The following is a 15,784-nucleotide window of genomic DNA, read 5'->3' on the forward strand; positions in this document are numbered from 1 at the left end:
AATACTACAATATACAATATCATAGTAACAGTCCACTATAGTAATACTACAATATACAATATCATAGTAACAGTCCACTATAGTAATACTACAATTTACAATATCATAGTAACAGTCCACTACAATAATACTCTGCACTTACTTGAATCATTTATTTAACACGTAGTATAACAACCATTATATTCCTTTGTAGTCTGTTTAAGATTGCTGTTGAAACCCTTTGTAGTAATATCATATCAGCACAAAGACAAGTATAAAGAGAAGAAAACATGAAACTGTGGAACTATGAAATGCTTTCTTTTCTCCTTCTCCAGGTCACCTTGATTTTATACAGATAATCAGTTTTCTTTGTAACTGAAATCCATTGCAATGAGAACAAAATATAGTCAAAAACCTGTGGGTAACTTTTTTCTCCTTCCCAACTCCTGTGGGAGCATCTAAACAGGGCCAAGAAGATGAAAGGTGATCCCACAGAAGTTGAGGAAGAAGAGAGATCTCCAGCTTCCAGAAGAGGGAACAATTGCTGCAAAGGCAAAGAACCATGAAGCTGCAATGAGCTGTGTGCCAGTGAGGTGGGTAAAGCCACTAGAGCTGGAAGCCATGCTACGGGTTGTGACTTGCTCGTGTATATAATGGATGTTTATTAAGTGTCTTTAAACAATGCAGTAGCTGCCTTAGAAAGATAGAGGGCAGGATAAAATCAGCTTGAAAAAGAGCGACTGGTGATAAACTAGTCAGGTGGCTCCGTAACAATGTGAACAGCATGGCACAGGGCAGTGAGAAGAGATACCCAGAGGCAGAATCAATAGTACAGGTGAAGGACTAGCCAGAGAAAGCATTCCCTTTAAACTGCCTGTGGACTTTGCCTTTAAAATCTGAGCAGCAACCAGGCACTCAGAAGTCAGTGAGTTCAAGGGCAGACTGGTCTACAAGCCAAGTTCCAGAACAGCCAGGGCTGTTACATAGAGAAAATCTGTTTTGAGAAAAAAGAAAACAAAAACAAAAAACCAACAAAACCTGAGCAGCTCATGAGCAGCTCATGAGGGAGGTGTGAGAGAGCACAAAGAGTGCCTCTGTCTTCTGGACACCACATGAGCCCCAACTCAGGAAAATTAGCACATTTGCCCCATACAGACCTCCCTAGAGACTCAAGAATGTGGTGGGGAGGGGTGTAGAAATAAAAGCAGAAGACAGAAACTGCTGAATACTTTATGATTTAAAGGAGTCAATGAAGAAAGCAAGACTACCACCGGGAACTCGTACAACAGTGAAGAACCACAAGAAACAGGACAGAAAACAGCGTGGAGAAAAAAAGTCAGTATTACATGTTGCAAAAACAGGCATACACTTGGCTCTAGGGATAGGACAGCACTGAGGGAGTGTTAGTTTAAATGGCATATGATATAATACCATTTATGGTAAAACAAACATAATTATACCATAAAAACAAATGAAAAAATTCAACAAGCTTTTAGAAAGAAAACATGAGTCTTCAAAGAAATTTCCAGCTAGTAAAGTTGTGTTGAGCCATGTACTCTGGCAGTAGGGACAAACTAATAAGCCAGTTAGGGACTCTATGGTAAAGTGTAGAAAGTATTAAACACAGGGAAAGAACTAAGAAATGATGAGTATAAATGAGGAGAAGGAGCACTGAAGACAGCAGAAGAGAGAGGGATGGTAACATAAACACAGAGGGCAGACCTAGGAATTAAAGAAGATAAAGCAGCAGTAGGGTGAGAGGAAGTTGATGGCAAGGCTTTTTTTCTTCTTTTTTTCATTTTTAGAGAAGAGATCTGAGTCTGTTTCTACATTGGAGTGACAAAAGCAATGACGAAGAGTTAAATATGAAGAAGAAAGGAACTTAAAGAACAAAGCCTCAGGAAGAAGAAAAAAGATCAGGAGGCCAAGAAAAATCATCCTTAGAAAGAAGTAAGAAGGCCGAAGGGGGAGCTGGAGAGGTGGCGTGCTTAGCAATTACGAGCACTGGCTGTTCTTCTGGAGGACCAGTCTCAATGCCCACCATTTACTTGGTGGCTTACAGCCACCTGTAACTCCAGCTCCAAGGCCGCATGTATGTGGTAAGCATCATGCATGCAGACAAAACACATATCCACGTAAACACTTTTTTTTTTTAAAGTTTAAAAAAGAAAATAGAGGGCCAGGCCAAGGAGACTGCTCAGGGTACAGGGTGTGTTGCACCACGAGCAGTTAAGGCTCTGGTTCAATTACCACCACCGAAAGAAACAAATTGAGGAAAAAGCCCTCAAGGAAGAAAGAAAGAAAAAGAAAAGAAGGAAGAGAGGCAGGCATGGTGGTTGGCTAGGTATTCAGTTCTCTGAAGACACAACAAGCTCAGCTGTAGCAGAGACCTCAGGTGACTGACCTGCCGCCACACTGCTTAGACCTCATATAGTGTGTAACTTACAGTAAACCCCAATAAGTTCCTGCTGGATTAAAATGATCATAGGCAGCACTGAACGCAACATCTGCAAACCTCTTTTAAAAACTTCTTACATTGAGTCATCCTTTGATTCTTCAAAGGCATTCAGTTCACGGATGAGAAACTGTCTGTCCAATGGGACTACAGGTTGACCAGATTCTGGAGGGAAAAAATTCAGAAAAGCACTGAGTCTATTAATCTAAAAGGCAAACTTAATTTTGATAATAACCATATCTCCTAGGTACATACATTTCTCAGACTTTGGTAGAATGCTGACAGCACATACCAACACAGATCAAACTGCATATGACTTTATGTCAACAAACTCCAATGCAATGAAATGTAGAACTTAAAGCTTAACACATACTCAATTTTTTTTTTTTTTTTTTTGGTTTTTTCGAGACAGGGTTTCTCTGTGGTTTTGGACATACTCACTTGTTATATCCCCATTTGTGATTGGTAATATGGTTTCTAAATCTAAAATTACAATGCTGGACTTCAGTAAGCTCCCTAAGATGCCTATACATTAAACACATGATAATAATAAATAGCTCATTAAAAATATATCTACTTAGGGACAGTAATTCTAAAATTAAAATTATAAATTATTAGACTGAGTCTTACTCTAGCACAGACTGGTCTCAAATTCACTATGGGACGTAGACTGGCCTTAATTCTGCCCTTGCTTCCTGACTGCTGGGACTACACATGTGAGCACCACCTCCCTGATGCATCACTCAAAAGCAGTGGCAGTCATTACCTGAAGGGAAGCATTCACTTCCCAGACAATATGGCAATTTCATCTTTAGTTCTTTATTTACAAAAATAAAATGAAGGTCACACAAAAACTTCATATAAATGTTTTTGAGGATTTGATTCACTGCTGCCAGAAAGTATAAACAACCAACCTGTCTACGAGAGCAGAAAAAAAATGGCACAGCACAGCATTACCCCATTTGCAGGGTAGAAGTCAACATGACTGAACTCTCGTGTGTTGTACCAGGTGAAGTGAGGCAGCATTGAAAGGCAAGTCCTGTAGGCCTTCACTTGTATGGCATGATGGAAGAGGCAAACCTGATGAACAGAAACCCAGTCTCTCTTCTCTTCTTTCCTCCCCACCTTCCCCGGTGCTGGGAATTGGCCTCTGGCCTCACACGGAGCTGCAGCCCCAGTGCTCTTTTGGTTTTCAGCTTGAAGCAGTGTCCTCCTGCTTCAGCTCCTTGAGTTTCTGCGATTATACGCATTAGCAACAATACCAATCTAAAACACTCGTTATCAAAGACAGCACTGTTACTATTTCATCCTAGGGATGACACACACCTAGGTGATAGCATTTTCATTTTTTTAAAAAAATTATTTATTTATTATGTATACAATATTCTGTCTGTGTGTATGCCTGCAGGCCAGAAGAGGGCATCAGACCCCATTACAGATGGTTGTCAGCCACCATGTGGTTGCTGGGAATTGAACTCAGGACCTTTGGAAGAGCAGGCAATGCTCTTAACCTCTGAGCCATCTCTCCAGCCCCTGGTGATGGCATTTTCAAAAAAAAAAAAAAATTTCCCCCTCTGGAGTGTTGATGGTATTATACAACCAGCTATAATCCAGATAATCTGAGAGAAATAAATACTGATACTAGATCTTTAGAGAACCTTCAACATATCAAAATCATATCCTTTATGAGCATGTGTGCATAATATTACATGGAGAACCTGCAGTAGAAGGTCCTAGCTCTTACTTTCCCCGACAGCATAAAGCTTACCAAAACTTGTTAATGCTATGACAACAGACCACAGGATGCTATGTCACTTGCATGACAGAGTAATCAAACTACATATTGAGCTTCTTTTTGAGAATTAGAAAAAGGATAAAGCAGAGGTTTTCTTCAGAGATGAATAACCACTTACCTGCTATGAGGACAGAGGCTGTGTACTTATATTTGTTGAATTCCAAATACTCTCTAATTAATTCATTAATTAGAAGGTTTTCATGAGACAATGATGGTCGGGGTTCATGATCATCATCTAGGGCACTGAAAACTTCAGCACGGATCCTTGCTTTTAAATGTCCTAACGCTCCCCTTTTTTCCAAGGTGTCCTTTAAAACTGTTAAATGGAAAATATAAATGGTTCTGTTACAGACTAACTGTTGAAAGTTCAGGTATGTGTTAAAGAATAAAAAGGACACAAATATAGCTCTTAGTTTAAAGAGAAAGATAAACAATTTCAATATCATAAGCTCTATTTGTAAAAATTAAAGTCCTCATAGTATAATCCACTCTCAATGTATTTGTGCAAATTCAAGTTTACCCATGATGCATCTTTAGTTAGGGACTGAGTTTGATGGGGGAGGGGGGAAAGGGTGAACAGAATAAAGTTTGTTTACCCGAGTCTCCCACAGATATTCAAGTGTTTGTCTATTTATAGGGGATGCAGACACTACTATGATCTTTAGTCGGGAAAAATGACTATGGAAAACAACTAACCTCCAGAAAAAGAAGGAATATATCATTATTGTCGACAGAGAAAAACTTCTGACATCCATAGCTGACTTGGTTTTGTTTTCCAAGATAGGGTCTCTCTATACAGCCCTGGCTGGCCTGGAACTAACAGAGATCCGCCTGCCTTTCTCGAGTATGCCACCACACATCCAGCTGACTGAAATCCATAACTGATTTTTGTTTGTTTCCAGACGTGGTTTCTCTGTAACCTTGGCTGTCTTAGAATCACAGTTGATTCTTAATAATAATAATAAAAAAAAGTGTTGTGGTTTTGGTTCTGTTCTGCTTTAAGGGAACTAGAACTGGGAATGTTGCATATTCCTGTAATTCCAGTACTTGGGAGGCTGGGAAGTCAGACCAGCTTGGGCCTCATACCTAGACTGTAACCCAAGCTAACTTTAAACTCTGATGTAGGCTGAACATGACCCTAAATTTCTGATCCTCCTGTAGGCTGTGCTGGGATTACAGATGTACACGACCAGCCCCAACGTATGTGTTGCTGGGGATCATACCCAGGGCCTCATGCATGACAGGGAACCAACATCCCTAGCCCAACAGTAGATTTTAAAATGTCAAGTCTGGTTAGAAATGTAATACAAGGTGCTGAAGAGATGGCTTAGTAGTTAAGAATGCATATTGTTCTTGCAGAGGACTTCAGTTTACTTCCTGGTACCCATGAGTACCCACAACCATCTGATGCCCTCTTCTGCTGGCCTCCACAGGCAACCGCACTCCTGTATACATGTACAGAGAGAGAGAGAGAGAGAGAGAGAGAGAGAGAGAAAGACACACAAAAAAAATCTTAAAAAAAGGAAATGTAATGAGACTCTAATAAGGGACTATACCACTGTTAACTTACAGAGTCAGAGTCAACCCTGCTACCACCCAGCCCAGAACCAGGGCTATGAGATGACCACCTCATCTATGAACTGCTGGAGCATGTGAGGGGCCGGACCTGCAGATCCAAAGCTGCAGGATCTCCATGACACAGGACAACAACAGGATATTAAAGAGGAGTTCCAGCGAGGGTCCAGTACCAAAAGGAGCCAAACCCGGGGCTTACAACCAGACCAATGATTCACTGCAATGAACACTTACAAGTAAAGATGTATGCCAAGACTTTTTTTTTTTGGTATTATTAGTTTGTTTTTCTTTTAAATATTATGTTGGGGGGAGGGGAAGGTTGCAGTGGCAGAGGGTGGATGTGAAGGGATGTGGAGATGAATGGGATCAGGATGCATGATGTGAAACCACAGAGAATCAATTTTTAAAAAAAAGTTACCATCCAGATCCTTCCCTTTTCAAACAGTCTTTTGTGACTACATGACAGTTCTGAAGAATCAATATAATACCTAGAATATAACAAGAGCTCACTAAATGTATAATATCTATAGTGCCTTACACTATTGCTGAAAAAAAAAAGTAGTTTGTTTTCTGTTTTATTTTTTGAGATACAGCTTCTCTGTGTAGCCCTGGCTGTCCTGGAATTCCCTTTGTAGACCAGGCTGGCCTCCAATTCATAGAGATCCACCTGCCTCTGCCTCCTAAGTGCAGATTATAGGTGTGCGTCATCACCACCCGGCTAAAAAGTGTAGTTTAACAGAACACTGTGCTCTGCCAGTGGCAAAAGCATTATTATGCCACACAATAAAAATTCATAAGACAGCTTATCCATTTAGGTACAATCAGTAAAGTTCCTAAGCTCTGGTAAATAACAACATCCTTGGTCATGTGATTAAAGATACACACTGATAGACTTTCCATCTTCCTTCTCTTTTGTTTTTAATGCATTCATTCCTTCAGCCTTTCTGCAGGTGCACTAACTGCAGTTATCAACAAATTTACTTTGTAACAGGCCCATAAAAGGAAAGTTTTATCATACTCTTAAGATCATAAGACAACCCCTGTTCTCTAGTTCCATCTTTGGAAATTAAATGGAGAGATTCTTTTCTACTGGCAAGCATCCTGTTCCAATTACTATGAAGAACACACAGTACAGCCTCATATTCAGCAGAAAATAAAAAGTAATGAAGCTGGCACTGGAAAACTTAGCATGTCCTTCATGACTTGGTGGCAGATTCCTAACTCATGCCTTGGTTGCCTTCTCGGTGGTAATGAACTCTACCTCTCAGAAAGAAGATCTAGGTGAGATGGAAGAGTGTTTTACATGAGTAAAAGGCCCATAAAATATAAGATCATCGATTAGGGATCAAGTTTTCATTACCTTTCTCTTGGACACAAAGCATATCAAGAGCCCGAGAATACAGAAAAACAAACGTAAAGAAGAAACCCCAAGTCTATAGAGGCCACCGTCCTAGAACTAGCTCTTATAGACCAGGCTGGCCTTGAACTCACAGAGAGCTGCCTGCCTCTGCCTCCCAAGTGCTGGGATTAAAGGCGTGCACCACCACTGCTCGGCTGCCAGTCTTTTTTTTTTTAAATATTATTTATTTATTTATTATGTATTCAGTATTCGCCTGCATGTATCCCTGCAGGCCAGAAGAGGGCATCAGAGATGGTTGTGAGCCACCATGTGGTTGCTGGGAATTGAACTTGGACCTCTGGAAGAACAGCCAGTGCTCTTAAACTCTGGACCATCTCCCCATGTTGGAAGCCGGTCTTAATCTGACTTATTTCCCACCGGATTATCTTCAAGTCCTTTGAGAAGTTTATACAATATCACACGTGTTATGTATCCTCCTGGGGGCTGAGGCATGTCTAGTTTTGCACAATGCCACCAACACATATTTTGCCAATGGTTACTAAATTATAGTCTCCAAGCTACTCTACTTGGTCCTCTCCAAATTTCCACTATCACTGGCTTTGTCTCTGAATTCTTTGAAAATCAGGACTGGTTTTATTCATTGTGAAGCAGAATGGCGCGGTGATTAAGACGCTACTGCACCTTATGTGAGTTCCACGCCAGTCTATTTCTACCTAAATTATCTTGGATGAAATAGTCTACCTCTCGGCACCTCAAATTCCCAATGTAGAGAACGGGGTTTGTTAGGTGGAATCAACATGGATGAGTTGTTACTACGCAAACATTAACTATAACTACCAGAGCTGATAGAATACACGTGTTATTGATGGTTACTCTTTGTTTTTTGCAGTCCTGGGGATGGAACCCAGGGTTCTGCACATACCACTTTGGAAAAACTCTTTCGAAAAATCCCGAAGAACCGCCAGGATGGGCAACTCTGCCTCAGGTTTATCTCGAAGGACCAGGAGGACCTATCTACAAATCGTTACCAAACGTGGCTGTGGTGTTGTCAATGGTCAGCCCTGAACACAAGGCCTTGACTTGGCGCTGGCGGCTCAGCGGGGTTCGGATGGATGTCCAGGCGTCCGTAGGAACAGACCTGCAGCCCTCTCAGTTCCTTCCTGCAGGTCGCCTGGCCCTCCCACAGCACATGCGCAGCGTCGATTCCGCCTCCCCAGCCCCCGGAGGGCCCTGCCACCTCAGAACGATCCCGGGAAGGCCGAGCCGGTGTCCCGCGCGCTCTCCTTCCGTCCCATCCCTATCACAGACGGCAGGCGCGACGCTTCCCGCTGGCGAGCGTCCCCTCGGCGCACTCACCAGCTTTCAGTTCAGTAACACTCGCCATTTTTCAACTGCTACCGGCGTCACGCTTCTGCGGTGCTTACGCCCGGCGCGGCGGCGTGGTTTCTAACCAATAGGAGCACTGCTCTCTTCAGACGCAACCTCAACTGTTTCTGTGTCTGAGGTCGGGTGATTGGCGAATCCCCACCAGAGACTTCACCAATCAACGATCGTAGGGAAAGAGGGCGGAGCCAGGGCCGAGTCAGTTCCCGAGCGTTGCTGGCGGGAGCTGCTGCAGTCCCGGAGGTCGAGGTGCTGGCTTCTCTGTTCCCGTCAGAGTTACCTGGAAGTAGAGTTAGAACAGATGGCTCTACTATGGGTCTTTCTGAGTCGAGGACCGAAAGTTGGTTTTTCTATCATGTTCCCGGATGCTATGATTGGCTGCTGGTAGTCTAAGGACACTCACTAGGAAGCCTTGACACGCCTCAGGTGCCCATTTTACAGAGGAGGAAACTTGAGTTTTCAATGGTGAACAAGCTTTCGTTAAGATGACCTGCAGATGGTGGAGGTGATACCTAAACCCAGGCCGTGTCTCTTCAAAGCCTGCTCTCTACACTAGCATTAATACCAAGTACATTTGGAGTCCCCGAGCTATTCGTGGAGATAACTGATAAAGGAATAACATGTAGTGTTATAAGTAGGAAAAAGGACATGGGAATAATACGTTCAAAACGGTGTGAGGTAGGTAGTATGACTGCAGCTGGCTCTCCAGGAAGGCCAAAGACACTGTTAAATAAGAAGCAATCTTGACCTAGATTCTAAAACTGGACCCTTAAAATTATGGACAATCCAATAGCACAAGTCTATTTATTAGTGGATGCCAGTCAGCATATTTTCAAGGAAGTGAAATGTAATAAGAAGTATAGATTTTATTAAAAAGAAACCATTGGTTTGTTTTTCAACCTCATTGTGTAGTTCAGGTTGTCTGGACATTCATTCTGTAGCTCAGGCTAGCATTGACCTAACAGTCTTCCTTCCTCTGTCTCAGAGTGCTGGGATTTTACCAATGAGTGCTACCATACTGGTCGAATTCTGTTTTGTTTTCTATTAAATGTGTCTAAAGGAAGATACGTGTATGTTCTTCCTAAGGTTGGCTTTGTTCCTTTTTTAAAGTTTCTCTGTAGGACACAGGGTGACTTTGAATTAGTGTTCCTTTCTTTAACCTCCTAAATGCTGGGGTGACAGTTGTGCATCAACGTAAATGCTCTCCAGATATTTCTTAAGTGAGTAGCAGTTTCAAAAGTTTGAAATCAATGTAGAGGAATGGCTCAAAAGTAAAGTGCTGAAGAGCTGAGTTTAGAATCTCATCACCCATGTAAATGCTGGTTTGGGCTTTCTCAACACTTGGCTAGCAAAGACAGAGGATCCCTGGGGCAATGTGTCTAACTAGACCAGCCAAATCAACAAGCTCTGAGTTCAAGTGAGAAACTTTGCCACAATATAGAAGGTAGAAAACAATGGAGGAAGACACTTAGAACCAAAACTTTAGAGGAGTCTATTCTTATCTTAGAGTACCTTGGGTAGATCTGTTCTGTAACCTTAGAAAGGTCCCTTTCAGTCAGGCCTTTCTATTCTGTGAAACCATGGTGCCTGAATGCCTGATGAGCAGCTCTGAGCACTAGAGGACCAACTGCATTCTGAAGGTGAGAACGACACTCCTGACTGTACTAGTGAGGAATCCAGAGCAAAGCAGACTGGACGAATTGTAATTATCATGCATTAATTGACATCCATCACTATGTTCACCAAAAATAGATACAGCTCAAATTTTCCACATTTTGTTGAATATGATAGCATGTCTGTAGTACCAACTACTCTGTATGTAATCATATGCTGTAAGTAATCAGGTAATCCCAAGCTAGGAGCTCAGAGTCAGCCAGGGCAATCATAGTGTGACTGTTTCCTGTGGGTATGTCATGATTATCATCATTATGAAGCAGGGCCCTATTACGGAAGACTGCAGCCATGGCAACAAAATAAACAGTTATATCTTCTCCCGCTACAATGAATCTTGAAACTGCTAAAATATATCAAAGGTTAAAAAAAAATGGCAGAGGGGTGGGACTTCGCAGTTGTGCAGCTGCCTTGAGTCACCCATGCTCCTGTGAGTAATTCTAGTAAACTCAGTGACTCACCAAACTTTGGTCTGCCTTCTTCACTCTTTGGGCTGAATAGACATTTCTTTTACATCTCCTTAGGAAAGTTACACTTTAAATAATAAGAACTTGAACATAGACAGGTAAAGCATTCGTTCACATTGAGCACTGTTGGTGAGGATGTAGAAGTCAGGCAATGCCAAAGCTAACTGGCAGGTGAGCAAACTGGCACCATCACCCAGAGACTGTTAGATGAGAGCAAATAAACCTTCCTCGCCCTTTAACTCACTTGCTCTTGTTCTCAGTGTATGTTATAGAGCTATTAGTAGCTAATACAAAAGAATTTATTTATGAAGATATTTCTTGTGGCTTTGTTTGCACTAGACAAAATCTGCACAGGATCAGAAATACTCAAATAAAAGCAACGGATGAGATGGCTCAGTGTGTAATGGTGTTTGCCACCAAGCCCGAGAACCTGAGTTTGGACTCTAGATCCCATCTGTGTGGTAGAAAGAGAGAACAAATCCTCAGATATTATCCTCTGATGTCCATGTGCACACTGTGACATGGGCACATACCTCTCTCTAAGAATAAATAAATGTCGAAGAAGAAAGGCCAACAATCCTAAGTGTTGTCAAGGATACTGTGAGCGAGCCACTATGTGGCCTGGTAGGGCTGCTTTGGAACACAGCTCTGCAATGCTTATCCAGTCACATATGTATGTCTCTGGTGCTGTCACCCAATCCTAGGAGTTTGTCCAAGACCAGTGAAAAGCCTGTGTGCAGTGGTGGCATAGTCAGTGACAATTTTCCCAATGTGGAAACAGCCTAATGTTTTGATGAATGGGTAAATGAACAATGGTGTCTCTTCCCATGGAGTATTGAAAAGGAGCTGAGACTTTGAGACATGCCACAGGTCTTACTCTCAAACAAATATGTTCTTTCAAAGAAACTAGTTCAGGCTGACCTGAAACTTACCATGTAGCTAAGGATGACCTTGAACTTCTGACTCTGCCTCCATTCCTTGGTGTTGAGTTGATTTATGTTTTTTTTTAAGTAGTACTTGTGTGTGTGCACATGATATGGATGTATGCCAGTGGTTCCCAACCCTCTAATACTGTGACCTTTTAATATAGTTCCGAATGTTGTGGTGAACCCCAACCATAAAATTATTTTGTTGCTACTTCATAACTACAATTTTGCTACTGTTAATTGTAATGTAAATATCTGCTAGACAGGATATTGCTATGCAGCCCACAGAGAACTGCTGGTACTCCATGGTGAACATGTGGAGGGCAGAGGACAACTTTGTGGAGTCCCTTGTCTCCTTCCTCCTTTATATGGGTTGTAGGGATCTAACTCAGTTCTTCAGGATTGTGCACTGTGGTGGTTTGAAAGAAAATGGCCCCCAACGGAAGTGGCACTGTTAGGAGGTGTGGCCTTGTTGGAGGAAGTGTGTCACTGTGAGAATGGCTTTGAGGTTTCTTTTTCTTAAACTTCCCTCAGTGTGACTTTTACACCATTTCCTGTTTCCTGCAAGATGCAGGATTCTCAGCCACTTCTCCAGCATCGTGTTTCCCTGCATGCCTCCATGCTCCCCACTATGATGATAAAGGACTGAACGTCTGAAACTGTAAGACTTTTCCTTATAGTTCCCATGGTCATGGTGTCTCTTCACAGCAGTGGAAACCCGAAATAAGATAGGTATCAAGATTGACATTTAAAAAAAAAGTTTTAAATGATTCGTTTATTTTTATTTTATGTGCATGTGTGTCCATGTAAAAGTGTAACATTCCCTGGAACTGGAGTTATAGACAGTTGTGAGCTGCCATGTGGGTGCTGGGAATTGAACTCTGGTCCTCTGGAAGAACAGCCAATGCTTTAATCTCCAGCCCATGACTGACATTTTTAACTAAGCATCTGTGCTGCTGTGAATGGGCAGCTAGGAGGAGGAGCCACAAAACAATGCTTTTCCTATTGCCAGGGAATCTCTTCCTCCCTGTCATTGGGTCCATTGTAGGCGTCGTCTCAGCTATGTGCACACCATTTCTGGAAATGGGAATGTTTTAGCCCCTGGCCAGTGAGTGGTGGGAGCAGTGGGTTACTCATGTCTGCTGTGGACACACTGAAGGCACATTCTGTTCTGATAGTTCCCAGGGCACTCCGGTGAGGCCCAGTCCTAGCTGTCCAAGGTGTGGTAGCATAGCTTCCATACGTTTGCCAATGTATTCATTCTCCCTCCATAGTCCCCTGACTCTAGTTTCCTGGAACTGTTCTTTAGGTCAGAATAAGCTGGGACAGTTATATTAGTATATAGTGTCCCTCTTCATCTACCTGGTGGGTCCTTACAGAAAACAATGTCCAAGGGCACTAAAAGTGTCTTATGTGTAAACCATAAAAAAGCATTTATGTAAAGCCGACCCACATCTGCAGATACTTTTCAAGGGTACCCAGCTTTGTGGGGGCAGAGGTACAAATTCTTGTATGCAGAGGCGCGCCTGCATTCATGTGGAGGACTGAGATCAACCTCAGGTATTGTTCCTCAGGAAACATCCAGTTGTTTTTTGAGACAGAGTCTCTCACTGGCCTGGAACTTACCAAATAGACTAGGCCAACTGGTCAACAAACTCAGGGTCCAACTGTTTCATCCTCCCCAGTGCCAAGCACCTCCTACCACACCTGGCTTTTTACACGGGTGCTGGGGCTGGAACTCTAGTCCTCATGCTTATGAAGCAAACACTCTACCCCTGAGCCATCTCTGAAGCCCTGTCTAATCTTTTGACATTGCTATATGTCACTACTATGCACAGAGTGTCAGGCAACAGTCATAGCTATCCTGGTATGCATGAGGCTAGTGGACCCTGGGTTGGACAGGGCCTACTTAAGCCATCTCTACATAACTTCTAATGCTCAAAATGGTTGATGACATGTAAATGGCACCCCCACCCCTGAGCATGCACATGCATGTGGGTACCCATGGAGGCCATAAGAGGGCATTATATCCTGTGGAACTGGAGTTACAGGTGGTTGTTAACAACTTGATATGGGTGCTTGGAGCCAAACTTAAGTCCTTGCAAGAGCAGTGTGAGCTCTTAACCATGGAGCCATCTATCCAGTCCCATAAATAGTTATATTATCTAGGGAATAAGTCTTTGCGTATTGAGTTTAGATGTTACTATATTTTCCAGTATTTTCAATAATTGTTTGAATCCATGGATGTTAGTTGCATATATGAAGCATCAACTGTATGAACACATTCTTTCACAGTACATCAGCTTTATTCCAACTAAGGCAGAACAGAGATGGTGTTGAAATGAAGTCAAACTGGTGTGATTCCTTAATACTGGAATTATGATCTTCAGACACCAGCAGAAAATCATGGACACTGATAATTTCAGATGGAAGAAATGACAGTGAATTTCATGGAACCTGAGTCCATGAGCTATTTGAGAATTTTAGGATTGGTTTCTTATCTTTTGCTTTATTGTCATGCAATAGCCTAAGTCATCCAGTTATATACTTATGGGTATAAAACTGTGTGTACCAGAACACTCCAAGCAAGAGAAAGGAAGTTCCATTCACGTGGGACCTGATGTGTCTATGGGTGTGACAGCTTATTTCAGTGTCAACAGATGTCATTGACACTCATATTTGGAAGTAGAGCCAAATCAAGAGTTGAGAGGCTCCACCAAAGTTCAGACAAGTGAGGTGCTTTGTCCTGCACTTTAAAATGTTTGCTGATGCCTACCTTCTGGTTATATGGTTTTTCTATGAAAAATAATACAATAATTGCTCAATGATTATTATTTTTTTCTAGCCAGTAAGACAAAAGTAATAAAAAGAGCAGCAAGGTGTTTGGGGATTGGGGCCCTCTCTGGTGTGCACATCTTCCTGATCCATAACACAGCTGAGTGATGGACAGCCATGAAGAAAGAAGAGTGAGCCTGGAGGTGTGAGGCATTGAGAACAATTGACTGAGCCAGTGCCTGACTCGAAGGCCACTGACCACACCTAGACACCTTTCTTTCTTCCTCTTATCCCCATCTCTTTTTCTCTAACTCTCCTTTTCCTCTCTTCATTTTCTCTCTTCATCTCTTCCTGCCTCCCTCCCCTCTTCCCTCTTCCCTTCCTCCCTTCTTTTCTTCTCTCCTCTTCCCTCTCCCAAATTTTCTTCCTTTTCTACCCCTCCCACATCACATTCCCTCCTTTTCCCTTCCTTCCCCTTCTTGGTACAGTCCCTTGTCTGGACAATTTCTTTAAGGCTAGTTCTGGCTACTTCATCAATTCTTCTTAAACCTTCTGGGGTCAGATTGGACTCCTTCTCTATCTTGGGAGAGTTGAGAAGGGGGAAAGAGAGCTTCCAAACAGAGATACATCATCCTGGTCCACCCCTAAGGCCAATGTCATATCAGCTTCTTAGGGACATCTCCTCTTGGTGCCTGGTTCCTCTTGGAGTCAGTTGGCACTTGGGTCAGTTATATAGGATTTTCTTAACATGGAACTTCCAAGGGATCGTGAAGGCTCTGTTGAGGCTTCTTAGAAGTCCATCTTTATCCTTTCCTTCAGTGTTGATTCCAAGAGTCCTTCCTCAAGCCTCTTACACACATAAGCACTCTCTGGAGTTTCTCAAGTAATCTGGGACTCTCTCCCAGGAACCAGGGACCTCTGATCCCATCCTGTTCCACTCCCTGAGGTGGGCCAGGTGATTAGTCATGGCGTCACCACAGAGGAAGGCTGGTATTATACCTGGCCCCAAGAAAGGCTGAGCTCACCTGCACCATGCCATGTGGGACTGCTTGGTAGTACTGCCTGGGAACTCTTCACTCCCCGTCCAGAATAGAGAACATTTAAATGTCAAGAAGGAAGTTTTAGAGTGCACTTGGATTTTGTTCTGTTTAGGTGTTTGGTTTTATTTATTTTTAAGGTAGATATTTATACTAATCCTTTAGAAGAAACAAATGGGTCCTCCAGGTAAAATGATCCCCTGTGACTTTTCCTCTAGCCATTTTCAGCTAGATGAGCAAGAAACTCATTTAAAGCCTTATTTATCAAGTGAATTAGAGATTAAGGAATTCTTGTGGTAACTCTTGCTGAAATGCTAGCTGTTAGAGGAAAACAGCCCAACAGAGCTGTGGGCTGGGCTCA

The 15,784-nt window shown here is 42.5% G+C and overlaps 1 protein-coding gene across 3 annotated transcripts in view; it reads right to left on the minus strand.

Moving 5' to 3' along the window:
* Positions 1 to 8,600, minus strand: part of Fopnl (FGFR1OP N-terminal like) — an 18,301-nt gene extending 9,701 nt beyond the window's left edge. For all 3 annotated transcript variants that reach the window (XR_001228983.1, XM_005350361.3, XM_005350360.2), the window contains exons 1-3: positions 8,521 to 8,600; positions 4,348 to 4,545; positions 2,515 to 2,599 (exon numbers count right to left, since the gene is read on the minus strand). Coding sequence is in view for 2 of the 3 variants with exons in the window: in XM_005350361.3 (XP_005350418.1) it covers positions 2,515 to 2,599; positions 4,348 to 4,545; positions 8,521 to 8,548 (311 nt within the window). In the remaining variant the exon portion in view is untranslated. The remainder of the gene's footprint in view (positions 1 to 2,514; positions 2,600 to 4,347; positions 4,546 to 8,520) is intronic.
* Between the last annotated feature and the right edge of the window lie 7,184 nt (positions 8,601 to 15,784).

The sequence above is a fragment of the Microtus ochrogaster genome, chromosome 7 (assembly GCF_000317375.1).
Source record: "Microtus ochrogaster isolate Prairie Vole_2 chromosome 7, MicOch1.0, whole genome shotgun sequence".
NCBI classification, from domain to species: Eukaryota; Metazoa; Chordata; class Mammalia; order Rodentia; family Cricetidae; genus Microtus; species Microtus ochrogaster.